Source organism: Pipra filicauda, unplaced genomic scaffold, assembly GCF_003945595.2.
Source record: "Pipra filicauda isolate LSUMZ 115617 unplaced genomic scaffold, ASM394559v2 scaffold489_size442543_pilon, whole genome shotgun sequence".
Lineage (NCBI taxonomy): Eukaryota > Metazoa > Chordata > Aves > Passeriformes > Pipridae > Pipra > Pipra filicauda.
In genome coordinates this window covers 264,291-291,758 of record NW_024104630.1, presented here as the reverse complement: position 1 = coordinate 291,758, position 27,468 = coordinate 264,291, and the positions used below count along the sequence as shown (strand labels likewise).

The 27,468-nt window shown below is 44.2% G+C and overlaps 1 protein-coding gene across 3 annotated transcripts in view; it reads left to right on the top strand.

The window, feature by feature from the left end:
• Window positions 1-6,398: 6,398 nt before the first annotated feature.
• Window positions 6,399-27,468, top strand: part of LOC113983427 (versican core protein) — a 98,729-nt gene continuing 77,659 nt past the window's right edge. For all 3 annotated transcript variants that reach the window (XM_039386515.1, XM_039386514.1, XM_027712537.2), the window contains exons 1-3: window positions 6,399-6,626; window positions 14,929-15,004; window positions 20,616-20,987. In XM_039386515.1, coding sequence (XP_039242449.1) covers window positions 14,935-15,004; window positions 20,616-20,987 — 442 coding nt within the window. In that variant the 5' untranslated portion in view covers window positions 6,399-6,626; window positions 14,929-14,934. The remainder of the gene's footprint in view (window positions 6,627-14,928; window positions 15,005-20,615; window positions 20,988-27,468) is intronic.

Here is a 27,468-nt window from a genome sequence, read left to right as displayed (position 1 = left end):
CCTGGTTTAGTCTGCAGAGACATTTTAGCAGCACTGCCTGATGCCTGGCCTTCAGGGCTCACCTGGGGAGCTGTCTTTGGGGTTTTTTTCCTGTCACTGATTATTTTTATTTGCTGTTTGGGTCTTCGGGTGAATTTGCTTCTTCTTTCCAAACTTTTCTCTGCTACAACCGTGATTCATGTTCCATGTTAAGGGAAAATGAGCTTTGTAGGTACTACATTTCCTGGTTTGAGGCCTTGAAAATAAAAATTTTAAAAGTGCATTAAAAAACAGAGGACATTCAGGAAAATAATAATAGAAAAGCATTAAAAATCAGAGCAACGTTCAACAGAGCAAAGTTTTCAACAGGGGATAACCAAATACTTCTCTCTGCTTTTATACCCATCCTCTCCCCACTGAAAAAAAATTATCACTTCCTAGTGATAAGTTTTTTGGGAGACAAATATTTACTACTACTCCAAGAATCTTGCAAATTGTGCAAGAAGTATTTGCAGACCCCACTAGCCCACTTTGTGTGTTTGTTTGTTTATATGTTTATTACTTATTTTAAATGATGTTATCACAGATGCTATCCTGGCCATGTCTGAGAGCCAGCCAAAAGACATAAGATTCCAGGAATAGGCCTGGATCAGCTCTTTCAGCCTATTTACACTCTTTGTCTCATGATGGGTTATGACTCTTCCTGTAGACATGAATCTTTTAATCTTTCCTTGCCTGCTAACAGCTACCAAGTTTCCACGTTTCTGTTTTGATCTGCAAAAATATGTCTCCAGGAAAGAAAAATATAGAATTTCCTGCGCGATGGAGGATGATGAAAAAGCCTGAATGCTCCCTTTCCCTGACTCTTTAGGGTCTTTCTGATCTATATCACTTCTTTGATTCCCCTGCACACATGTCAAGGGAGAAGAAACTGTTGACTGACACTTGTGGAGTCAGGAGGATCTTTCCAGTGACTTCAGTGGGCTTTGGATTAATCGCGTTGCGAATGTTTGTTATTCCTTTAGCCAACGATGAGAAGGCCCAGGAAGAAGAGATTAGTTAAGAAAATCTCTCTTAATCCATTTCAAGAGTTTGCCCTGTCAGTGTGGAACCAGACCCAGAGAGTTTATTCTTTGCACAATGGTGGTACCTTCATATCATAAAGGAAAAAAAATAAATTAAAAAGAGTACAAAAGACTCATTTGTTTTGGTAACAGCAAGAGAACAAACCCACATTCGATTATTCAGTGTTACTTCTTCGCTAAAGCTTATGATCCAGCCACAGAGTTATCAAAACAAAAATAATGCATGCCCAGGATGGAGTTTATCAGAGGAAGCCCAGGACACTATGGATTAGAACAACACTTGACTATGGCTCAGGCCATCCTGTGCTGATAAGTTTCTTAGTTTCTTTCCCCCTTTCTTGCCTTGTCCTGTGTTTGGTCCTCATAGGGATCAACACTGAGAAAGACCTTGGTGGTGACCTACCCACGCTGACAACTCCTGCCCAAAATTACAAAGCAACTATTCTTCAAGGAGTCAGATCTGGCTGTGTGATGCAGACTGCTTTTTCAGCCTGACTTGAAGACAGAGCCTGATATTTTGGCTTACACCAGGCAGAACCAAACACCACCAGAGCCTTCTGACAAAGGTTTTGAGGGGATTAACCATGGGAACAAAAAACATCCCAGTCTGGCCTCTTGTCCTTGGAGTCAGAGCAGAAACATTGCAGCAGAAAAGAAGGCAGCACCGAAACACAGGAGGAAAACATACCATTGTCTTTGCCACCACCCAGTGCTGCTGAAAGCCTGGACCTACTCCTGATAAACCCTGTCCTGGAAACACACTATCTCAAAGTAGATAATGCCGTGTCTGCATCATTACATTTAATGCAGAAATAATACCTAACCATCAATTGTGGCTTATTCTGTTACCAAATGAAACACTCTAATCATAGCTGAGTGCTCTCCCCTCCGCTGAAGAAACATGGAGCAAAAATAGGTGGAGAAGGGTTTTGCCACAAAAGAAACATTGACAAAAGCCATCAAGTGTTTCATTTGAGAAAGTGGTTGTATACGCTATGGTTACTGCTGCTGCTAAGATTGACTCTTCTGAAGAGTTTTAATTTGCCTCTGAAAACACATTTGACTCAAAGAGTAGGAAAGAGAAGGACTGGGAAAAGCTTTTCTTAAACACGGAATCCAAGAACTTGCAGAAGTCTATTGTTTCAAAAGATTTTGTGGTTTCTGAAAGCACACTGGGGTTTAGATAACTGAACCACTGCAGAATCAGGAAGCAGCCGATGGTTCTGTACCTCTGAAAGGGGAAAATTGGGTCAGCGGACTGTTTTTCAGCACATGTGGCATGGCACAGCCCTTTACAAGGAGATGGGAATGGGAAGCTGGACCTTCAAATCTAGTGGCCTTGAAAAGTGGAATAACTTTGCAGGGATCTTTGATTTGCTTAAACTGACCTTAGTGCTGCTGGCATCTAAATTACATTAATTATTCCCTTTACTTTTATGTAAGGTTTTTCACATACAGTGGCTTAGGAGGAAAAAAAAGAGGAAACAAGTACAGAAAAGACAAAGAAAAGGTGATTGTGAAGCCACAAAAGACGGCTTAAGAGAACCTACGCTAGACAAATTAGTTTTTCCTTGAGAGACTGTGTTTTAGACTCACAGTATTCTTTCAAGTGATGGGAAGCTTTTTTTTTCCACAGATGTTCAGTTTGATATTTGCACATTGGCTGTAGCCATGGTCTAATTAATTTCAGATATTTCAAAACAATGGTTTCTCATAAAGAACCATTTAGGGTCTATGTTTCACATTTAAAATCATAGTCATTGTTAAGCCCGTAACATAAAACCTATGCTTAAAAAGTGTGTAATGAAAATAGAATTTTTTCTTCATCTCTGGACTACAATGTAGCTAGCAGGATTATTTTTTTTTCTCCAGTGATATTGCTTTAGGATACAGACAAAGCCTAAACATTTTCCCTTTTCTTGGGTTTTCTCACACAAATCTGAACATCTGAAAACAATGATTTGTCATGGGAGATATTTGGCAGCTGGAGGAAAGGTTTACTGTTTCTACTTTTCCTAAAATATTTACAAAGCAAAATATCTGACATTCGCAGTAAGTCAGACAATGTTTTGGGCCTCTGACAAAATCCGTGGAGGCAGCCTGAGTGGTCTCTCTGAGAGGAAGAAAGGAGATCCCCTTTCTAGACAGTTTCTTGGTTCAGTGCAGAAACCTTGGCTCGGGAGGAAGACGGGGAGAGTTAAATAAAGTGGGACGAAAACACCGGGAGATTGCAGATGTCTGTTTTTGCAGCTTGATCAGCTCTTCACTTTCCCCAGCCCTTCTTGAGAGCCCCGAGGGTCTCTGGTGTAACCCATCAGAGTGGGTGAGCACAGGGAAAGGGAAGCCCCGCTACCACCTTCACTCGCTCCGCATCGCCCCCCACCCCCCTACCCAGAAACCCCCATCCCACTGCGAAGTGAAGGGGTGGGGGGCACGGGGGAAACACAGGGCTCCCCGTCTGCCTCGTCTCCTTGTGCCCCCCTCGCTTTTCCCCTCTGGAAAGGGGGCTCCAGAAGCTCCTCCGGGGGGAGAGGAGGAAGAGGAGGAGGAGGAAGGTGGTGGGGCGGGATGGGAAGGGGGAAAGGCGGTGGTTTCTGCATTCTCTGCTTTCTTCCCAGCTCCGAAATCGAGCAGCTTGGCCAGTCAGTTTTCATCAGGGCTCCGGCAGGCGTGAGGTGGGAGAGGAAAGGGAAGGGCTGAAGGGTCTTTTCTTTTTAGAAAAATAATCTATTTTCTTTTCTATTGTGGGGAAAAAAAACCCAACAAAACCAACAACGACAACAAAAAGAAAAAGAAAAGAAAGATGTGCCAGCAGCAAGGCTGGGTTAGCCCCGGGGTTTAACTCCTCGTTGCTTCTTGTGTCTATAGGTGTCTGTAGGTAGAGAACACCCCCTACCACCCCGCCCTACCCCCACCCCAAATTTCCGGTCATGCTGTCTCCTCATTCCCAGAAAGGTTGGTCAGCAATTCAGCTGGACCCCCAGAACAGCGCGTGTCCCGGTGGGAAGAGACAGGTCCAACTTCCCCTCTCGGGGTTGTGCTGCTGGCACCTGGGGTAGTCACGGCTATAAGGAGACGCTCTTTGGCAGAGCATGGATCTCCACAGGGTGGGGACAGCAGAATCATCTCTTCCCATCCTTTGCCAGGAGCAGTTGTTCTGTCTCCAGCGGACATGAGTGAAGAGATGATGGAGAAGCAAGACGAGGGCTGCAGAGGTGGCTTCTGCTCCATCAGAGGACACCCATCCTGCCTGAAGCCAAGGCAGGAGTGAGTGAGAACAAGCTGGAAAGTTGAGGTGGATGGTGAAGGATAGAGAGGCAACTTCAGTTTGACTGTGATGCCTCGTCATTTACAAGTTCATCATTTGTCTTTGAGGGTGGCCTGGAGATAGGTAGATACCCAATGTTATGGGGTATGTCCTGTTGTCCTTTCCAGAGGATTGGGATGGTGGCAGGATGGTCTCCCACTTCTTCATCCAGAAAAGAGAATTGGTGCAAAGGACAGGCTAAGACTGTGTAGGGAGAGGGAACAGTGCCTTAAAAGTGTGTCTCACACAGACTCCTTATGTCTGGGAGAGCAGAAGAGGCTTGTTTGAATCAATGTGGGAGAGATTCCATGTAAAGTGTTCTCCTTTCATCACAACACTGTGCAGAGGAAGTGTGTACCATCTCAGCAGTGACACTGCTAGGCAGGGAAGGCCAGGCTGGCAAAAACAGGAACTGCAAAGCCTTTGTGTGAATTTGTATCAAACCCTCTCAAAAATGTGCCTGCAACTCTTTTTAGTGCCTGTTTGAAAGCAAAGAATTGTATTTCTGTCAGCTCTTCCACCACACAAGGTTCAAGGATTGAGAAACCTGCATCCCAACATGGGGCAAGACCAGTGCACAGGAGGAACATGTGCCAGGTAGGGTCTCATCCATGCACGGGGAATTGGAGGGACTGGTGCTGGTGGGGGCTGGCAATGGTGAAGAGGGCTCCTGCACTTTCTTCACATGGGAGAAGGGGAGCAGCCTCTCTCCAGCACCCCAAGTAACCAGATGTGGGTTCACCCTATTCAAGGTGGAAAGATCAACAAGCTTTGCAAGGTGAGATAAGCATTTCACCCAGCACTCCATCTCCAGGCCATAGCTCACACAAACCTTGTCTGGTTTAAGCCTCCAGGTCTCCATTTCCCCCTGTTTGTCTGTAATCTTTCCACCTGCAGCTCCTCTAACTTGGCAATGGAGGTCTGTCTTTGGAAATGAGGGCTTTGGGATTGTCTGAAATCCACTGTCAGCATAAATCTGGGGACAGACCATCTGGAACAGTAACAGCAAGAGGTGCTGAAGGAAAACTCCTCTGCCTCTTCCAGTTGTACCTGGGGCTGCCAAAGACGTGCCCAGGTGTGAGCAGTGTGATCAGACACACCTATTCCTCCAGGGTTTTCTTTTCTGGCTTGGGCTTTATACCTTCCTGGAGGAGGGGGGCTTGTGGCATCCAGTGGTCTGAGAAGGCACATGCCAGAGGCACCTCTCCTGCCAGTGTTTTGAGAGGGTGCCTTAAGCGTCTCCCACAGACTGAGACAGGAACATTTTGGGACAGGAGCTGCCTGGAGAGGACAGAAGACCCTTTATTAACTGGTGAAAGTCCCTTGTAAAAGAGTGGTTTAGAATTCTGCTTATGACTTCATCTCTGAGAGGTTTGGACAGCAAAAGCAGAGTCTAATCTAAAAAAAAAAAAAAAAAAAAACCCAAAAAAAAAGAAAGAAAAATGGCTGGAGATTCATAAAGCTAGGGTGGAGAAGCTTGGCTCAGGAGGCTGCCTATGCAAGTCTGCCTGTGAATTAGTATTGGCAGGGGAAGTTTGGAGCCAGCACCAATATATTCTTTCATTGCAATCTCCGCTGAGACTGAGGAGGCAAAGGGGAAAAAAAAGGATTTCGGTCCCAGTCACTTTCCCCCATTTCAACCGGCTTCCGGAGCCAGGGTACAGGAGGTCTCTGCATTCTTTTCTCGGTTAATTGTTTAATTGGGGAACAATGCGCCCTGTGCACCCTCTCCGGATGGCTAGTGCCCGTCCCGCCGCACCGGGCTGCGGGTCCCGCTGCGGGTCTGGGGTGCAGGGGGCGCCCCGAGGGGGCGGAGAGGGGGGCCCCGCTCGGTGCAGGCGGGCGCTGGGGGCTCTCCTGCGCCTAGCAGCTGCGGGAGCTTTGGAAATTGCAGGGAGGCTCTCGCAGAGCCTGTGAACCCTCCTCTCCCCGAGCCAGCGCCCCTCCTCTGCAGCGCTGACGGTACAACGATATAATAATGATGGGTGGCTGAGGCTCGCATTTGAACTTGCAGGCGAGCTCCCTTTGCCCACAGCTCGGTCCTGGCTCCGCAGCCGGGAGTCAGGTGCTCGCTGGCGGGAGGGCAGGGAAGGAGGGAAGACCGAGCTCTGGGAGAAGGGGAGACCCCGGATCCACCGGCTCCTTCCAGCACTAGCGAGGGGATTTACTCTTTCATGAGGCCACTGGGATCTCTGGACTAGCCCAGCCACCACGTTGTGATTTTTTGCGATCTCTGCAATACGCTACCTTTTAAGGTAACTATAACTCTTTTATTGCGGCTTGGTTTTTTGTACTTTTTTTTCCTCCCCCCCCCCCCCCCCCCCCTTTTTCTTTACCTATGATTGGCAGCAAACACTTAGTGTGGGATTTAAAACAGTTGTTTTACTGCTGTACCAACAAAGAGTTTGAACTGCAAATCTTAAGCGGGAGGGAATAAGCGATGATTGGTGAATTTAAACAACCTGGGGTAAGTTCAACGACACGCACAGGGGAGAGAAGGAGGGATGCTCGGGAACCCACAAAAAAAAAAAAAAAAAAAGGAAATCCAGTGCAAGGAGGAGAACAAAGAAAACTAGGGAATAGAAGACTTTGGGGTGGGAGCCCTGGCAGAAGTGTTTGGTACTGGTGGTTTGGATGGCTGGGAAGGCAGAGCCGCACCTTGGACTCGGGAGGGAGACGGGAGGAAGTTGCTCCGTTTGGATGTTAAGTACACAAAGCGCCCGTGTGGCAGGAGCTACCAGAACGGACCTTTCCCTTCAGCCACCGGCTTTTCTAGCGCTGGGAAAAGCGTGTGCTCGGTCTCCTTCGCTCCTGTGTGCTCTCCCCATCCATCTCCCCCCTCCCCCTTTTTTTTTTTTCCCTTTTAATCTCTTCTCCTGATGTTCCTGGAAAGCTGCTCGCAGAGCAGAGCGGAGCCGAGGTGCTGAGCATCTCTCTCCCGAGCAGCCGGAGAGCAGCGTATCCCCCTGAGCCACATTTTCACTGCGGAAAGGGAGGCAGTGGGTGAGGAGGAGGAGGAGGATCGCGAGGTCAGTGGAGCAAAACGCCCCCTCTTAGACCCGCGTCCAGCTTCTCTGTAGCACGGGCACTGTCTTCCCCCTCCGCTCCCGGGGATCTCGCCTTTGTGTTACAAAGGAAAAGTGAGAGCATCGTGGAGGGAATTGAGGGAGTTCGGACGGCGGGAAGAAGCGGGGGCAGTGTGTGTGTATGTGCGGAGAGATGGGACCCTCTGCAGCTCCCTCCGTCCCCCGACCCCGTCCCCACACAAAGGGCGGTTCCGGCCTTCATTGTCCCCCTGGTCACGTCTACTCGGCCACCCCCTCTCCGTCGCTCCCTCCCGGCACCGGCTCTCGGGAGTAAGCCCCGACGGCTTTTCTTTCTTTCTTTTTTTTTTCCTTTTAGCCCCGACGGCTTTTCTTTCTTTCTTTTTTTTTTCCTTTTCTTTCTCTCTCCCCCTACCCACCCTTCCCCCCCCCGACTTCTCCTCCTCCTTTTTTTTTCACCCCGTTCCCCCGTTTTTTCCTTTTTTTTTGTTTCCGCTTTCCTCCCTCTCTCCCTCCCCCCTTTCTTCTTCTCCCTTTTTCTCCGTTTCCCCTCCCTTTCTCCCCCTCATTTTTCCCCTTTTACCCCTTTTTTCCTTTTCTCCCCTTCCCCTTTCCCCCTCTTTTTCGCTTTTTCCTTTTTTTCTCCTTCCCTCTACTGTTTTCCCCCTTTATCCACCCATTTCCCCATCCTTCCCTCCCTTTTTTCCCCTTCTCCCCCTTTTTCCCCTTCCCCCCTTTTTTCCCCTTTTCGTCCCTTTTTTTGACCTTCCCCCCTTTTTTTCCTTTCCCCCCTTTTCTCCTCCCCTCCCTTTTTTCCTTCCCCCTCCTTTTTTCCCCCTTCCCTCCCTTTTTTCCCTTTCTGTCTCTTTTTCCCTTTCCCTTCCTTTTTTCCCTTCCTCCTTTTCCCCTTTTTCCTCCCTGTTTTCCCTTTCCCCCTTTTTTCTTTCCCATCCTTCTTTCCCCTTTGCCTCTCCTTTCACCGTCCTTCTTCCTCTTCCTCCTTTCCCTTTTCCTCCCTTTTCCTTTTTCAGTTTATGCATGAGTTTTGAGACCCATCCCAGGATGGGAGAGTATGAATGTCGGCTGGGTTTAGGGATTGGCTTTATTTCTGTGCCGGGGTTTTTTCTCTTTTTTTTTTTTCCTTAAACAAGCCGGAGCGAAAGAGGAAGTTTCCTCCTCCCTCATGAGGAGCTGGAGAGGCCGGCGGGGCGCGGGACGGGGCGGGCCCGATGCTGCAGCCCACTGGGCGCGCAGCTGGGGCAGGGGGTGGCTGTGACAGGGTTCGGTGTCCTCGGGGCCGGTTTGGGGGGTCCCGGTTTTAGGGATCCCAGGTTTGGGGATCCCAGTGTGGGGGCGCGGCCGCTGTCGAGGAACGGGGCGGGCGCGGCGGCGGCACCGCGGCGCCCCCCGGCGGCAATGGCGGCATCGCAGCGGCCGCTGCTTTCCCGCCCGAGGGCTCCGGACTCCTCATTGTGAGGGGAAAATTCCCACCCCATCCCCCCGAAAAAAACCACCGCAAACCCCAAATCAGCATCGTAATAAAATAACTAAAAAGAAATACTCTCGAACAAAAAAGAAAAAAAAAACCCAAACAACTCTGTGGCTTCTCTGTTTTGGTGTGTTCCTCGCACTCCTCATCCAGCTCTGGGGTTCTGGGCGCAGAAAAAGACACGGACCTGTTGAGGCGAGTCCAGAGGAGGCACCAAGATGATCAGAGGGATGGAGCAGCTCTACTGTGAGGAAAGGCTGGGAGAATTGGGGTTGTTCAGCCTGTAGAATAGAAGGATATGGGGTGACATAGTTGTGGCCTTACAGTACCTGAAGGGACTACAAGGAACATGGAGAGAGACTATTTACAAGGGCCTGAAGTGAAAGGACAAGGGGGAATGGCTTCAACTGAGAGAGGGCAGGGTTAGATGGGATATTGGGAAGGAATTCTTCCCTGTGAGGCTGGTGAGGGAAGGTGCAGGTGCACTGTGAGGCTGGTGCAGGTTGCCCAGAGTAGCTGTGGGTACCCCATCCCTGGAAGTGTCCAAGGCTTGGTTTGATGGGTCTTGTATCAACCTGGTGTAGTGGAAGGTGTCTCTGCCCAGGGCAGGGAGTGGAATGGGATGATCTTTGAGGTCTCTTCCAACCCAAACTGTTCAGTGATTCTATGACAGGGGAGCCGGCAGTGCCTGAAGGGCTGTGTTTGACAGTGATGTGGAACTGGGGTCTTTCCCAGCTCCAGGTGGTCCCTCAGTGCCATCAGATGGGATTGGGGCTGTGGAGAAGGTGCAGCAGGGCACCCTCAACCTCCCTTGAGTTCAGCACTGGTGTTGGATGGACCCCAAGATTCACCGAGGAGCCCCTCACCCAGCCCACAGGCTGGTCCTGGAGCTGAGCCCCTGTGATGGCAGCACGAGCAGCACCTTTGTGTCATTTATCCATGACTGTGCTTCTTGCTCCCTTCACCAGTGTGGGTGCTCAAGACAGGTGGGCAGGGGATGTCTGCAGCTCTCCTGGACCAGGCCCCCCAGGCAGTGGTCCCAGCCTCAAGGCTGCCAGAGGTCAAGAAGCATTTGGACAATGGTCTCAGGGACACGGTGGGATTCTTGGGGTGTCCTGTGCAGGGCCAGAAGTTACAATCAATGATCCTTATGGGTGCAGCTTGGGATATTCAATGGCTTTGGAAAGCAGGAGTCGGAAGTTGGAGCTGGCACTGGCGTGGTGCTGGGAGGAGCAAGGTGTGCTCATTGCTCCTCCACAGGCTACCGGACTCTGGGTCATCTCTCCACACGCTGCCTCTGGAAGTTTTCCAGCATGTCTCTGCATGGCTGTACAAGAGCCTGGAGCCACTTCTGGCATAAATGAGCACGGGACTGGGAGGGATGTCCTGAGGCAGCACTGCCACAGGGAGGACCACCGGAACACACTGTGCTCTGCTCACTTTTCCTATCTGTGCCCCAGGCTAGTGCCAGCACTCTGGCTAGTGAGGCTTCAGTGTGGAAGATTTCTCCCCCCAGCTGCAGAAGGTGATGAGGAAGGGATGATGCAGTAGCCCCCAAGACCTTCTGCAAGGCCTTAGGAGGACCTTTCCAAGTGATAACAGGCCAAGCAGAGGTTGCTAATGAATCAGATGCAGGCTGATGCACCATATGGCAGCACAGTGGGCTAATTAATCCTGTAGCATAGACATGGTGAAACTGGCAAAGTTAATTAAGCAGCGTTAATGCTGAGGTGGATACATGTCAGCAATAAACAGGCAGTGTAAAAGGATCAAAGGGCTGCAGAAGCAAAAGAAAGTGCAGGATGTGTGCATGTTTGAGAAAGGATGGAAGTTGTGAAGTTTCAGAGCTTGGGAGGTATCAAGAGTTGTTCTGGTTGTTTCCAGCTTATTGGGATTCCACTGGGAAGTTGTAATTTGCTGTTTTACCCATTACTATGAGCAGCAACCTTCCTTCACTTCTCCAGTACTAGATTCTGTTGGGTTCCTCCCTCCTATTTTTATTTTTTCTTTTAGTTTTTTATATCCTTTTGACTTTCACTATGAGGGTCGATGGGCAGAGGCTGCTTTTTATGTGTTTAAGAAACACGTACAGCATTCACAGTGCAGCTGCGGAGCATGTGCTGAATCAACTTCAGTGTGACATGAGGAGTTGCAGGCTTGAGACAGTGTTACCTCCATCAAAGCAGCTAATTCCTCACTGTCCCAGCTTCAGAAAAAATGGGAGTAGTTTTTGGATGGTGAACTTTAGTCTGTTCCACACCAGGACAATTCACTGTCTTTCTGAACCTGGAGTTTTAAACAGAAAGAGAGACATGATGTTCTCCCACCTGGTTAAATTAAAGTAGCACTGGTGTGAGATCAAGCTTACATTGTAAACTAAACACAAGCTGGAATTTGGTCAGAACTTACTGCTTCTATGAGTTTTTGCTGTAGTAAAGGAAGGTAGCAGTGCCTGCAAAAATAGGAGACATGCTCTGTCCCCACAGAGAGAACCCCCACTACAAGTTTTTAAAAATGTGAAGTTTGACAAGGACTTTGGCAACTTTAGGTTAAAAGATGCTGCGCTCAGGGTTGCATCCCATTTAAAAATGCAGTGCAAATTCCCACTGTAGATCCATCTTCCTGTGGTAGCTCCTAATAAAGTGAATCAGTCCAGTTGGAAACCAGTCAGCAGGCAACCCAAGTTTGGTCATGTTAAGTGAGATACTTTTTTTTAATAGAAGGTGGAAATTAAGCACTTACTCAAGTCTTGCAGCTTTAGCTGGCAAGCTTTTCTCATAGTGTTATGGATTTCTTTTACTCTGGGTGTAGTGACACCAAGGGGAAAAAAAAAATGCCTGTGGAAAACGTAAGTTTAGAAGGATTTTGGCTAATTACTGTGGACTTAGAGGCAGTATGGCAGTAAGGCAGCAGACTTATGTGAGCTGTAGAGTGCAGGAATGGGAAACACAAACCAGTTTTAGAGTAGGGATTTTGCTTAGGAGGCTGCAAGGGAACACGATCAGCTGCATCCTATGCCAGCAAAAGAGGAGGAGGCAGGAGCAGCCACAGGCCAGTGTCCTGGAAATATGGGCAGCACTGAAGGGGAATTGGGATGCAAGGTGTAAGTCAGCCTCTGCCTTGCCTGTGGCTCCTGGGGAGGATTTTTGGCACCAGGTCTGCAAAGCTCCTCTTTCCCCTAAGCTGGATTGCCCTGGGGGACTGAGCGGCGTGCTGCTGCTATGGTCTGCATGTTTGGAGAGGGTGGCAGGAATAATTGCACATCTCATTCTGGCAGCTGTAGGGGAACAGCACTCGGTAACCCAGGAGTATTTATGGGAGCCCACCAAGGACCATAATGTGGCAACCAACCCTCAGGTGTGGAGGGTTGTTTGGGAATCACTCTCCTGAGCCTGCGGGTTGGAAATCAGACCATTCCCCCAGGGTTTTTCATTACTCCAGTAAGCATTTCAGGATAAGGAAGATTTATAAAAAGTCAAGAAGTGGTGTTCCAATAGACAGGTGGGGATTTTTGGCAGATGTCTCATATTAATCTCGGTGCTCAAACAGTGCAGTTTTTTGGAACCATCCGAGCTCTTGGTGCGGCAGTTGTAATTCCTGCTCTGCTCAATAAAAAGCTTAGAACCATCACAGCCACAAGTGCTCTCTTCTGTTCCCATGGATATCTCAAAAATTGTCCTTCCACAGCTGCCTCTCTGTTTTCACACATCACTGTGGGTGTGCATGTTGTGTTTAGTGACTGGGAGCGGAGCAGTAGGGTTTGTCTTTGCCAAACCTAGAATCAGTTGTGTCATGACAGTATTGCAACAAGCTTCCAAGGGCAACGGGCTTCCATTGTCATGTGTCAGGTGTCCAGGAACTCCAGATCAGAGCCAGGACAATGGAGCAGGAGATGGATGCAACATGCAATCCATGTCCTGGAAAAAGAAAATACTTTATTCTTTTTCTTGGCCATTGTCTTTGATTCTCCTGGTTTCTGGTCCCAAAAGCCGAGGTTGCCTCTGGGGGGAGGAGGAGGAAGAGAAAGCATGGGGGTAAATATGGAAAGCTAAACTTGTAAACATTCTGTTCAGGATTTTTTGTTTTGCTGCTGGTGTAGCCAATGTGTGACACACAAGAGCACATGAGGACAGAAAATCTCTAAAGAAGGTTTGGAGCCACTCATCTTTCACAGAAGCCCGATCTTTCACATTGTCTTGCAGGCAGGTCCATCACCCACCACCTTGGGAGGTGGAGAATTCTGTCAGTCTTATTTCTGTCCTCTCTTCAGAGAGCTTATGTTACTGTAGGGACCGGTTTGGTGCTTGGGGCTTCCAGCAGCTTCAGGATACAAGCATTGCTTGAAGGGCCTTCTAGTCTGTGTAGGCTCAGACTGACCTCTCTATTCTTTAATTATTGTGTAATAATGAGGATCATTTAAGTGTTTATCTCAGCAAACGTGACTATCTGTATTTCAGAGCTGGTCTGTTGCATTTAAAGGACTTTAATGTCTGCAGCTCTGAATTTGTGCAACCTCCTCACTCACAGCAACCTTCTACAGGGAATTTATATCAGAGCACAGTATAGAATTTTAAGACTAGCTATTAAATAGCCACTTTATTTTCTTCACATGCAGGTTGGTTTATGTAAGTGTACGGAGACATGAAACTGTCTAGGTGTTGGGGTTGTGTGTTAGGGTCTTCAGAAAAAGTTTTATGGCAGATAGGGCTTAAACCGAATGAAGTCAAAGATGTCCCTGGTTCTTGTTTGGGACATGAGAAGCGCAAATTCCATGGAGTTCATGTTGCAAAATAAGTGATATCACACTGTACACTCAGCCCTCCTGAATGGCTGAGGCAGAGATGGGGTGTCCTTGGCAGCGCACAGCCAGATCTGTGGAAAGCAGCTGCGTTTCTTCCTCCACGCCCTGGGAATACGCTGTAGCAGATGTTTCCTAGTGCAACCATCTGGCTCTGGCCATCCATGTATAGGGAATGAAGGTCTTTGGGGTTTTCAGCCCTGGCGGGTGGGAATTTTTAGCTTGGCTCATTGGAAAGGCTCGGTTTGGGATGTTTTGTGTCAAACTGCTCAGATGTTACAGAACATACAGCAGCTCACAAAGACTTGTATGAAGTATGTGCCTATGGGGCGCAGCTGTGAGCTGTGGAGAGAACTGTCCTGAGGTTGAGGATGTCAACAGCAGTTTTCTGGAGATGTCTTTCTGTGTGTCTTGCTGTCATGTTCACTATTACTTGTGAAGATTTTTAAATGTATTAATGTTTTCTGTTATACATTTGTGCAATGCAGGTTCCATAGTTGTAACACAGACATATCTCTGTGTTGTAAATCTCTGCTACACTGATCCTTAGAGCAGCTCAACTTTGAGTAATCTCTCTTGGACAGGAGAAAACTGTCAGTCAGGCTACTTGGCCAAGCGAGGAACCCAAGTAGCATATTTTGACAGCAATTATCAGGGTTTTGTGATAAAACTTTTTCAATGGCAGGGTTTGGAAAACTGCTGCTGAAAGTTATTTCTTCTGATGTCTGGATGGTACCTAGGGATGAGGGACTTACAAACCCCTAATAGTTATTGGTGTCTGTGGGGTTTGTAATGCTATTGTCAGCATGCTTTTGAAATTTTTGAGAGGTTTACAGGTCTGGTGTGTGTAACTATGAACTGAAATAGAAATGGAGAAATACTATTATGAAGATGCAATTATTGTTCTGTACATATGATACATGTGGAGAACCCTTCAGTTGTTAAAGGTGGAGCCTGTAAAGGGAATGAGAAGCAAATTCAAATGAAACTGATGTGTCTGAATATCCCTCTGGACTCAATCACCTGAAACTCATTATAGATCTACATTCCACAGGGGCACATCGTCATCATAACAAATCTCCTTCATAAATTATCAAAGGGAGACACCCCGCAAGCAGGAAGGACCACTTCTGATATCAGTGACAAACACTAATATACTGAGTTACAACACTTGTTAAGAGCACAATGCAACGCTAACAACTTATCCTTTTGTTCTTTATTTCTAGGTCAAGATGTTGTTAAGTATAAAAAGTATCTTATGGATGTGCTCTACATTAGTTATAACATATATGCTACCTAAAGGTAAGTCTGTTGTACCCAGAACCATTCATTAAAATCAATTAATCCAATTGGTGGTGTGTTTCCCAGGACTTAGCTGCTGGGGTCTGGAGCAAAGATGTGTCAGGGCAGCTGCAGGTCTGCAGTTTAAGTGGAAAGAGCCCTTACTACTTCTCCCGGCAATTACATGCTAGAACTAGAGTGTGTATTCATGTGTGGTTGCCATGGTTATTTGAAATTTTGAGTCAGTAAGGACAACATCCCTACAGTTGCTGCAGGTTCACAAAATTGGGATAACAGCTTTCCCAAGTTTCAAAACAAGATCTTTATTTTCTTTTCCCCCTCTTTCCAGGAACTCCTCAAGCTGAATTTAGCCTTCGGGAAAATCAAATTTACTCTTTTTTTTTTTTTTTTTTTTTCTGCCTGGCTTGAACACTGTTGCTAGCAAAATCTTTAGGCAGTCCTGAAAGATAAAGGAGAAGACTGTTATGCTTAGTGGAGCTAACTAAAAAAAAAGTTGATTTTTACCTCAAGCAGGTTTCTTACTAGAGCAGGACAAGGGACAACAGTTTTAGACTGAAAGAGAATAGATTTAGATTGGATATAAGGAAGAAATATTTTACAGTAAGGGTGGTGAGACAGTGGCACAAGTCACCCAGACAAGTTGTGGATTCTTCATCCCTGGAATAGCAGGCCATCTCTAGAGATCCCCTAACTTACTCACTTTTTATTACTTCTTAAAAGCTCCTGTTATCTCCAGAGTAGAATTTTTGGTCCTTAGGAAAGTTCTAGATGAATGTCCCAGTAAGGACTTCTTTGGAATGTAAACCAGATTGCGACCCATCCTTATTTGCCCAAAATTTTTGAGAGAATTTTTAACCTTGATTTTCCTAGAACACACTGTGAACTTTGTGGGGTTTATTTTTGAAGACCATTCTTTTACCATAGAGAGACTTAAACAAATTCAAAGTATGGTCATGGTGAGGAAGACAAAGAGTAAAAAATTTCCTTTTTCATAAATTGGTTCAATTCATGATCCCAAAGAGTCTCGGGGATCAACTCTCATCCTTCTCTTTTGCAGAAACGTCAGTCAGTTTGTGTAATAATATTTTTAAGGATGAATGTTAGAAGACTTACAGAATCTTTATATGTGCAGCTGTTTCTTTTGTTTGAAAATACTCTAAAAATAAAATACATCTCAGCATTTTGAAGTGTTAGACATCTTGAGTTTCAACCTCTTCTTTTCAAATCCTTAATTTGAACACAAAATTGAAGCCTTAAAATCTTTTGTGAGACACAAATTCCCACCGCTCACCACTATTCCTGCCTTTGCTTTTCACCCTCATCTTTTTGAATGGTCACATTCATAAATACCTGCAGTGTTTGCACAGCATTCTCCTTAGATTTTATGTAGTAACAAAAGTGTTTTTCCTTTGAGGTTGAGAATGGCCTTGCATGGGTTCTTTAAGACTTTGAATTCTCAGATGTGTGTCAAGAGGCAGCAGGAAATGGAGTTTAAGGTTCTGGGTTCCGTGACTGTCCCTCTGTGAGACCTTTTTTTGCTTGGGTACAGGTGAAGGATTAACGACAGAAGTTCACCATCAAGGTTTATGCCTGCTGCTGATATGGCATTTACTCACTTTGAACTGGTGTTAGGGTATTGTAGTTTACGAGCTGGACCCTGTGATTATGCTGGAGTTTTCCTTACCTCTTTTAAGTGTCTATTTGCCATGCCATGGGTGAGCACCATTTTGTGAAAGCTCTGTAATCCAGAAGGCAGCAGAAATCCCCTAGATTGTAGCATGTGGTACATACTTTCAAAAATATATAAACAACATGCCAGTGTAAACATCAGTTTGTGTGATCATGTTTGTGTCATGGGTGCTATAAACTACTTGTGTTCATGTCTATAATGTCTGCATAAGTTATGTTGAATTCTGCAGCTGAGATTTATATTTGCCTGGCTTCCTGTGACTTTCCTGCAGACTATAAAAGTGGTTCTCCATCACTCTATGCCTCCTTCTCTTATTCTTCTTGCTTAGACCACAAACCAACTGGTAAAAGACTCCCTGAGGGTTTTTGTTGGGCCTCAGTCCTTTGCTTCTGCTGTCAGTTTCATACAAATTTGTGTAAGCGGTGCACTCAATTTAATTCATCGTTATCTTCATTAAGAGATTTGTGGTTAATGAAAAGACTTCTCTTAGGCTCAGTGCTAGTGGTTGGATTAAGAAAACACATAATTTTATTGATCCTTTCTGTCTCCGCTGCTAGGCGGGGCAATATACCATATGTCTAGGCAGGTTGTTGATGAACTGAAAGATGAGATGCAATTTTTTTTTTCCTCATAAATTTAGCTAAAAATAAATGGAATCTTTTATTTTTTAAGCATGTGAGATTTGTCTGCATAGTCAGTAGCAACATCAGTTCAATTAAGCTTAATTATGTAGCAAAATCACTCCTCTAAGCAGTGTCACTTCATGTAGGGCATTCTTTTCTTCAGAATCCTTGTCCATTGCAGACCTACCAGTCTGGTCATTATGGCTGATGTGAAACAGAAGGGCAGAATTCTGTAATTTTTTTTATCTCCTTAGATTCACACTTTAAGAATTTTGTAACATTTACCACAGAAGAAATGTACAAATTCTAGAGAAATAGGCTTTGTCCTCAAGCAAGAAGTCCTTGATTCCACCTCCAAAGGAAATTATCAAGCTATGTGTCATTGGTAGGATAAGTTGACTTTGCAGCTGGAATAGTGGACTGGGAGGAACTGTGGAAGCATGGCAACAAAAATCCCCAATGTGTGAGGCACATTACCTCCAGGATCTGCCCGAAATACAACTGCACCAACTCTAGTCCCACCATCTTGTACAACTCCCTCATTGACTTTACTGGGAGTTCTGCCAAAATAAGTGTTGTGGGCAGGTAATTTGGGTTTAGGTGTGTGTTTTATTCCTTTATTGTCTGTGCATTTTCTCTAATAAATTAATTATGCCTGAGTGATACCAGTTAGTCAGCAACTGAGGAAAATGCTTATATTCATTGCCAGCAAGCAAAATATTTTCAAAACCATTCTCTTCTTAAGAGTACAGATGTCATAAGTATTCTAGGTCCTACATGAGGTGGAAACTTGGTATTAATATTGGCAAATACTTGATTTTCTGAGCTTGTTTTCCAATTTACAGAGAGTTACTTAATGTTTTGGTCATACTTTTGCCCTCTGTATCCCTTCTAAGAAATAGTCTATCACATACCATTGATAGTGGATGACATGGAGTATACCATAGGGAAAATGCTAAAAGGAAAAAAAAGGGCTATATGGATTATTATAAGACATTGATACTTTCTGCACTGGTCAGTAAATTCTGCTAGATTAACTAATTTGGACTGCTGCTAGAAATCAGGCTTTTCACAACTGCGCAGGACATCAATTAATCTTATATTTCAAATACCATATCAGACAAATAGTTTTGGGGTTTTTTTTCAGTAGGGAAAAGCTTCTGCTTCTCCTTCTTCTTTGTCCTTCTCCTCCTTTCTCCTTCTCTTCCTTTTCCTTCTCCTTCTTCTCTTCCTTCTTCTCTATCTTCCCTCCTCTCATCAAAACAAATAGGGTTTTTTCTGTGGTGCTTTCTGGAGTTAGAGAAATGTGTCTGTAGCTACAGTCTCCTGTTCTGGGATGTAAAACAATTTAGACTGGATCTAGTTTGCATGTCATTAGGATATGTGTTATTTGCCCAGGGTTACAGTTAGCTGATATGAAGGTTTTAAAGAGAGGAAATTTCCTCAGGGTTCAGTGCTGATATTGCAGATCACTCATAATCAGAAACAATGTTCTCAAATGTTTGTTGAAATTCTGTCAGTCAGAATAATTATAACTAGGTCATTCTTCATTTAAGAAGAAATTTCCTGTAATGTCTATAGATAATAAGAGATCATAATAAATACTAAATATTTTGAGACTGATTTTAATCTTCCACCTGTGAAATTTGGCAGTAATTCCATCACAAGTGATAGAACTGAGAGTTCATTCTGCTTCTTTATCTCTAACCTACTGTAACTCAGGGAAGTTTCAGAAATTAAAGGTGATTTAAAAAGTCACTGATCTAATCAGTTTTGATGCCATCATCTTGACTCTATCTGAATTGTGTTCCCAAAGAATTCTAATTAGGGAGGCTGGATGGAAAGGACCTGAGTACTTCCATTCTGGGGATCCCCTGTATCAGATAATTTTTCTCTTTTTCTCGTTAGTGCTTTATTATTGAAATGCTTGGGCATCAAGCTGTGATTCTTTTATTGAACCTTTTTAGATAATACTGTTATCTAATACTTTATCCTGTATAAAGTAGTCTGTCTTTGTTAAAATAATCAACTTGAGCAATTTTACATTTTTCTTCTTTTTTCTTGCATTCTTTTTAAAGAAAGGTAAAAAATCTCTTTTTCTCTTTCTCTTTTCCTCTTCTTTAATTTCCCTCCCTCCCCCAATCCTCTACTCTTTACAGAGAGATGGAGAGATTATATTTTTATTATAGATAAATAGCTAGATAATTTTCATGTAGTGGTGTCTCCTACTTCATGTATCACTTTGTTGGTGTCTAGTATATTAATTTATTATACTTCTAAACTTTATGACTCCTAGTTCACCACAATGATGACCAAGTTCCACCTTTCAAAAAATGTTAGAGTGCAGGACAGTGAAAGAGGTGAAATAGATTCCGTTGTGCATCAGCTTTTAATGTTCATTAAGCCATGTATGATGAAATAACAGTGCATAAAAAAGTAAATCCATCAGAAATCCTCTTTCAAATTGCTGTGGGCGGGTTGGATGAACAGTAGTCAACTTCTCCCTTGGGATACTGTCAGATGGAAGTGTTTGCAAAATGTTTGCAGCTGGAGATGTCATAAAAATGATAAAGGTCCTATCACGTCAAGTCTAAGCCAAGCAGGGACCTTCTCCGTGCTTTACTTCCTTCTTTGCTTAACATCCTGAGATAATTAATTTCTGCAATGTGTTAAAGGCCCTGAGGCTACAAGGAAACAACCTTGAAAGAGTGACTATTTGGGGGAATCTCATTGAAAAGTCTTTTGTTTCAGCACATCTGCAATAAAAAGAGTTAACCCCTGGAAGAATAGAGGAGTCAGGGATATCATGTGGGCAAAGTCATGGGCTGTGCTTTCCTCTGAGGACAGGAGCACATGAACAAGCTGCTGTGAGGAAAGGCAAGGTGTAAACACCAGTAAGCTCCCATATATATATATTGTTTTGGTCAGCAACAGGTGAGAGATAACTCATCATCTTTCACTCAGAGTGATCTTCTGCCTGTCACTTGAAGAAACAGCCCTTGCAGTTCATCTGTCACCTGAAATTTCAGACCAGTTTCCAAAAGTCAATAACTTGGTGACTGTAACAAATAGAGAAAATAAACCAGAATTAAATTTGCCCAAAGAGAAAAGGGCTCCAGCAGCAGTCTAAGATTGGTAAAAACTCTTTTTTATCTTATCCTAACCAGTCAAATCAGCTAAGGTTCAGGTGTTTCAGGTCTTGTGCAAGCAAATCATTAAATAACAACAAAATATATTTGTTTCCCATTTCATTAATGTGATTTCTCCTTTCTCTCCTCCCTCTCTCCTCTTTTCCTAGTTAAAGCAGAAAAAAAAACCGTGGTGAAGGGTTCTCTCTCTGGGACTTCAGTGCTGCCATGCTTCTTCTCAACCACCCCCACCATAGCCTCCAGCTATGCAGCTGAGTACCTCCGGATCAAGTGGTCAAAGGTGGAACTGGATAAAAGCAGGAAAGACTCGAAAGAAACCACCGTCCTGGTGGCCCAGAACGGCAACATCAAGATAGGTCAGAGCTACAAGGACAGAGTGTCTGTCCCAGCTCACTCAGAAGAGACGGGTGACGCCTCGCTGACCTTCTCGAAGCTGCGTGCAAGTGATGCTGGGGTCTATCGCTGCGACGTCATGTACGGGGTGGAGGATACACAAGGGATTGTCTCACTGGCTGTTGAAGGTAAGGACTTGTCTGTTTCATTTGTAACCAACACTAATTCTGGTTAAATTAGTAAAACTTAGTAATTAACACAGAACTAGGGAGTATTTAAAGGAGCATCTTCAGCAATTTGCCCTTGTTTGCGTAGAATGAGAAGAAGTGACAGTCTTGCAGCTGAAGCTGTGGTTGGCCCATCTTGATGTACCAAACCATGTTGCCATCAGAACCACTCTTTCTGCGGCAGGAATGTCAAGCACAAAGAAAGTTGCTTTTCACGCAGTGGTAAAGGTTGTGTAGGCAGAGGGAAACTCATCTGACAGAAGCTGCAGGAAAACAATTAGTGGAGGGGTTTGCTAGATGTGGAGTGTCCAGTGATAACGGTTTGCTTGCCATCACTGTAGGAAATAGCCTCCACAATTTTGAGGGGGAGAAGTCTGCTTGTAGAGAGACAGAAGAGACAGGACTTTCAAAATCATAGAATTATTGAGGTTGGAGAAGACCTCTAAGATTATCAAGTCCAACCATTAACCCAGCACTGCCATGTTCACTCACTAAACCATGTCTCCAAATGCCAAATCCATGCATTTTTTTGAACACTTCCAGAGATAGTGGCTCCCCCACTTTCCTGAGAAGCCTGTGCCAATGCCTGACAACCCTTTCAGGGAAGGTGTATTTCCTCATATCTAGCCTAAACCTTCCCTGACACAACCTGAAGCCTCTTCTTCTCATCCAGTCCCTTGTTCCCTGGGAGAAAAGAGCAATCCTCACCTGGCTCCATCCTGCATCAGGTTGTGGCAGAGACTGAGAACTTCCTCCCTGAGCCCCCTTTTTCTCCAGGTTGAGCCTCCCCAGCTCCCTCAGCCACTCCTGGTACTCGAGACCCTTCCCCAACTCTGTTCCCTCAGTGCGCCAGCCCCTCAATGTCTCTCTTATCTGAGGGGCCCCAGCACTCAAGGTGTGGCCCCAGCAGTGCCCAGCACAGGGACAGCACTCTCAGGACCTTTTCCAGCTTTTCAGCCCCTCTGCCCCAGTCTGGAGCTGCAGGGGATTATGTAAAAAATAGTGGCAAAAGGAATATCTGATCTATAAGTGCTTTTCTCCCAGGAGCCACTTAACCAGCACATCAAGTACAGCACAGAGGCTGCCCCAGAGCCTAGTGCTGTACAGCCTTGTCGGTTTGTCACCAAGTCTGAGCTAACAGACTGCGCTGAAAGGCAGGATGTATTAGCCCAGGCTCTGTGCCATGCATAGGCAAATTCTGGACCCAGGTTTACTGTGTGTACTTAGAACAATGTGCTGTGTGGACATATCTGCTCACAGGAGCCTTGGTTTGGACCCTGCCTTGCACTCCTTTGCAGTTCTGTGTTTTTTGGAAGTCCAATATTTACTCAAATGACTAGATCCCAAAACAAGCATTAGTATCTGCTGCTGGAAATTATGGCTTTGGTTTAGATTTTTTTGGTGAGCTTAACACTGCATTGTTCTTCCAATATGCCTTACCTAACGTGAACAGTCTGTTGCCATAGGTTCAATAAAAGGATTTGAAGGTGTAGTCTTAATTTGGAAATGAAATAAATCAATGTTGCCACTAATGCCTGCATAACCTCATAAATTGTTGGTCCTAATGAAAAAAGCAAAAGGGATCCTGGTTTGAACATTACTTTTTAGTAATTACTTTTTAGTAGCAAATGTATCTGGCATTCCTTACGCCTCTTCAAGTGCTCCCTTGACTATATATCTATATCCAGGAGCAGTAGATACTTACTACAAGAAAATATCTGATGTTATTCAGCTTTTGTAGTTAGTGCTCCTGGAAAAACACTGCAAAGTGATGAACTGATTACATTTATGTTTTCAATTCAAAGAAAATTTCACATGCTCTATTTTCTTTCTGTGACTGTTCTTTTCCATGATTGCTTTAATGTTAAAATTTCAGGAGAGGAAGAAGCTAGGTCTTAACCCAAATGAAAAATAACATCCATTCTCAGTTTTCTACAATGTTGTGTAAACAAATGTCATTTATCAGACTTATATGAATTTCTTGTGAATGTTGATGCTCAAATCTTCTGCCCCCTTTTCAGTGAGGCTTTATGGTTTCTTATGATTTCAGCTTGTAAGTGTGAAAACAAAAACCATTAGTCCAAAAAGTGAATTATCTCCATTGTGTTGCCTTTTTAATCTGCACCCCAAAGTGATATCAGTTGAAGACACGTGATCTCCTGTACACTCTCTTTGTGAACTCTGTACTCCCTGTCCTTCGTGGGGTATTTCCATGTCAACTGAGGTAATTCCAGAGCTGAGGGCAGTTTCAGCACTGTGCTTTGGTCAGCTCTCCTGGGTGGAGCTGGGGCTGTTGCTTGCAGGGTGACTCATGAAGTCCTGGCAAATTTATCACCACTTTTGTTATTTTGCACATTTAATGCTCACATGAAGTAAGCCAAAAATATCAGCATTGCTCTGAAGTAGATGTAATTCTTCTTTTGCCATGATAATAGATTTATTAGGCTCAGGATCTCCCTTTGTTTTATGGACATTCCCTAATTTTAAACCTTCAAACAAAAAGCACAATCGAGCATCAATGAAGCCAGAGGGATAAGCTTAGACAGCTGACCTGCTTGTTTTTCAAATTAACCTTTGTTAGTAACATAATAGGTATCTGCGAGAGCTAATTTGAATAAAATTACTGTAATTGCTATTTCTATCCTTTAGGTATGCTGGGTATATAAAACTGCTGTTGAACACACTGTCCATCAAGCAAATGCATTTTACCAGTAATGGAATGTATTGTGAACTAAAAATGGGATTTCTGAGGAAGAGTAGCTTTCTCTGTAGCATATAGATTTTCTTCAGTCAAGCTGTACAAGATGAATAGTTGGTATTAGGCATTGAACGTAAAGCTTTTAATGCCTAATTATTTTTTTGCCTGAGCCTCAAGCCCAAGACCATCTACAAAAGTTCTGTGTATTTGTGCATCTAATTTTTCTTTCTGCTTAGCTATCACAACTGATGAATTTGATAATTTGCATGCCAGTATCCAGTTAATTTGCTCTTTTAGATGCCAAATGAACTTCTGAAATTCTGAAAAGTCATAATCATTATGTGATTAACAACAAACTTGTGTCTGTACCATTTCAAACTAAAGATCTGTCTGTCCAAGTGTCCTATTCCAATGAAAGCAACAATAGATTATATCAAAGGGCAAACCTAAATATTTACTCTATTACTGTCAGAGACTTGTCACCCATGGAATTACTCACACAGAGGCTTTATAGTATTCAGTCCTGAGCAGATATGGTTTTTTCCATTTGTTTTTGGAATGTCTGTGGATTTTTAATATCTAGAGCTGGACTACAGATTAAGCCACCCCTTAACCACAGCTGGTTACCTTAGTTATTATTCACAAGGAAGATACATTTCTCATCACCCTCTTTGCCTTTTTTTCTGCATTGCATATTTCTGCTACATTTTTTTTTTGGCAGGTAAAAGCTTCCAAAGAGTGACAGGAAAGTCGTAGCAAAGTAGGAGTAGAAGGACATTTTGGGCCCCTTGAACTCATTCGTTCAGCACTGCGAGTCCCCACACTATGTGCTGTGCTGCCTGCCTTTAATAATCCCAAAATCAAGTGGGAACACCCATTCACATGGATTAGGTGCTTCCCATATTCCACATCTGAAATCAGTGTTGCTATTTTTCATTTTGCAGTTGCTGAGAGTGTAAGAGAGTGAGGAGGGGAAACAATTTTAGCCCACGCAGGAAGTCCCAGGGCAGCCAGATATCTACCCTGCCTGTTAATTGCATCTGCAGAGCTGTCCGTGATCCAGGGGATGGTGCCCATGGAGGGGCAGTTTTGTCCCACTGGATACACCCTTTCCTATTTCTAATTGTGGGAAGTGCTTTCCTCACACCCTGGTTGTTGCTGTAATTACATCAACCTCTCAGACAAGGATATTTGGTATTCAGAATGGATCCAACAGCATCACGATGTTAAGATGCTTCAGCTTCTTACAAGAAGAGAAATGTAGAATCACAGAACATTTTGAGTTGGAAGGGACCCACTAGGGTCCTCAAAGTCCAATACTCCAGAATAAGTAATTCACACTCATTTTTTCTTCCACGTATTTTCTTCTCTGCCTTCTGTGCATGTTCCTCTGAAATCTTCCCCTTGTCTCAGGAGCAAATCTTCCTTTGTCAGGTTTTGTAATTTCATTTCTCTACAATGCTTTGAGATTTTCTTCCAACGTTTCTTAATGTTACTAAACCCACAGATCAAACTGTCTCCCACTGGGAGTCCTTGGCCTCACGGTTTTTGAATGTTCTTGGGTGAGATGAGCTCTCTGCCATTCCATATCCCTGGTGACTGATTTGAGAGATTTACAGGTGACAACTTTAGACTTGGCTTCTAACCTTTAGCAAAGCCAGCTTTGGTGAGTTGGATCCCAGAAAGAATTCTCTAAAAAGTATTTCTGTACCTTTCTATGTCCACATTTGTTCCTTCTCTCTAGTTGTAATGAAGTCCACTTGTATAAAATATTTTTGACCTACCCTGTAAAAAGCTGATGTAGAAGTGAAATGGGATGCTACTCTTTATCCTGGAACATAATTGAATATTTAATTAAATTCTTGTTTTATGTGATGCTATGATATTGGACAACAAAAAATAACATGTATGACCCAGTGTAATTAAAAAAACCTAAATCTGAATGAAGAACTCATTGAGCTGAATTTTTGTTATCTTCCTTGGAGATAATTTGATTTAAAGAGATCAAACTGGCAAATGGGATTCTTCCAGTTTTCTCACTCTTTTGTCACAACTTCTCAGTAAATACTTTTTTCCCAAAAGTGAGAGCACTTTTTTCTTTTCTTACTGATTTTTTGGGAGTCCACTGTTTTCATGGACCTCATTTTGGTTGTTTCTGTTTGATTCTGCTGCAAATCTGGGGGACTTTTTCCCCCAGTTTTTTTTCTGTTCTCTTTTTAAAGCCAGTAAAGAAAATCCTAGGCTTAAAATACTGATCCTGCTAATGGAAAGAAGCAGCAATTAGGGAAGCAGGGTAGATGGCAATTCACATTTTCATGTTTATGCAAACTCATCTTTCTTACAAGCATTATAATAATAATTAATGAAAGTTGTTTCCATGTGGGAATGCTGCCACTCAAAGGTGCTGTTAGCCCTGAGAGATATGTTGACAACCTAATTAATCTGTTCCCTCCACAAGAACTCCCCTGCTTTATCTCTTAAGTGTTTGAAGAGGTGTTTTTATTTAATCTGTTAGGCTTACCTGTCTTGAAACCTCACCTCCCCTTGATGTTGAACTTCTGTGCTTCCTTTCTGACTAAATTATTGTGGGCTTCTGCATTTTTAAGATATCTCCCTGGGAAGGGAAGGGCACAACTGGTAGCTACCACTGAAGGATGGGAGAGAGAAATTTATTTCTAGGTAATAAAGACACAGTTAGTGCCAGGAATCTCTATCCTTACAGGGCAGGAGGTGCAGGGCAGAGGGCTTGGAAAGCACTATCTCTCCTCACAGTGAGTTCCTCAAGGCTTGGCAAGGCAGCTCCTGCTGATGCAGGGCAAGCCTGCTCCTCAGGCTGCCAAAAGCTAAGACAGGGGTCAGAATATGAGTGGAAAACCTCAAATGAGGGACATACATGAATTATTCATGCGGGAAGCTGAAAACCCTGCCCTGTTCCTTCCTTTCATACAGTGCTCAGTCCTGTAACCTCTATTTTGGGGTGTATTTGTGATGTAAGTTTTGTTCTGCATTAAAGGCAAGGAAAGTCATCAAACTGCGTGGTAGTTTTGTCAGTGGGCTGGGGCTTATTTCGGGAGTCTGCACCACAGTGTCCAACATTTAAAGGCAAAAATTAACAGAATAACAACCACTGCCATCATAACTTTTCTGCTTTTCTCTCTTTGCTGTATGAGACAACTTCTGAAATTCAGGCTTTATGTGGCCACATCCAACACCGCATGTGGCAGCAGCCTGAGCTCACTGCTGAGGGTGAACTGTAATTTATTAGACATACCAGGAGCTAGTAAACTAACTTCCCCCGCTGTTTCACAAGGTTTTGGTGCACCATACCCTGTCAAGTACTACAGGAAAGTTGCAACCTAGAGGTGCGGAAACACAAAACCGGGCTTTAACCCATGGAAACTCTGGTTTGTTAAAAGTTAAATACTTTACATTTTGATTTTCTGATCTAAGACATGCGCTAAATGATTAAAAGCCATTCACTCTTGCTCTGACAGAAGTGAATTTTGGATGCTACAAATTATGTCCCTGTGAGTGCTCTTCCTTGCTGCTACTCCTTCCTGTAATTACGCTGACTTTGTTTGCCAGATGTTCAGTGACAACATTATACTGTTCTAGTCTGTTTTCCAGTTGCTTTACTTGTTCCTAGGACAACTCCTTCCTTGCCTTTTTTATTTCAGGGAGGAAATAGACAAAAGGGGAATTAAAAAAAAAAAAAACAACCTTTACAAATGTTTTAAAGTGCAA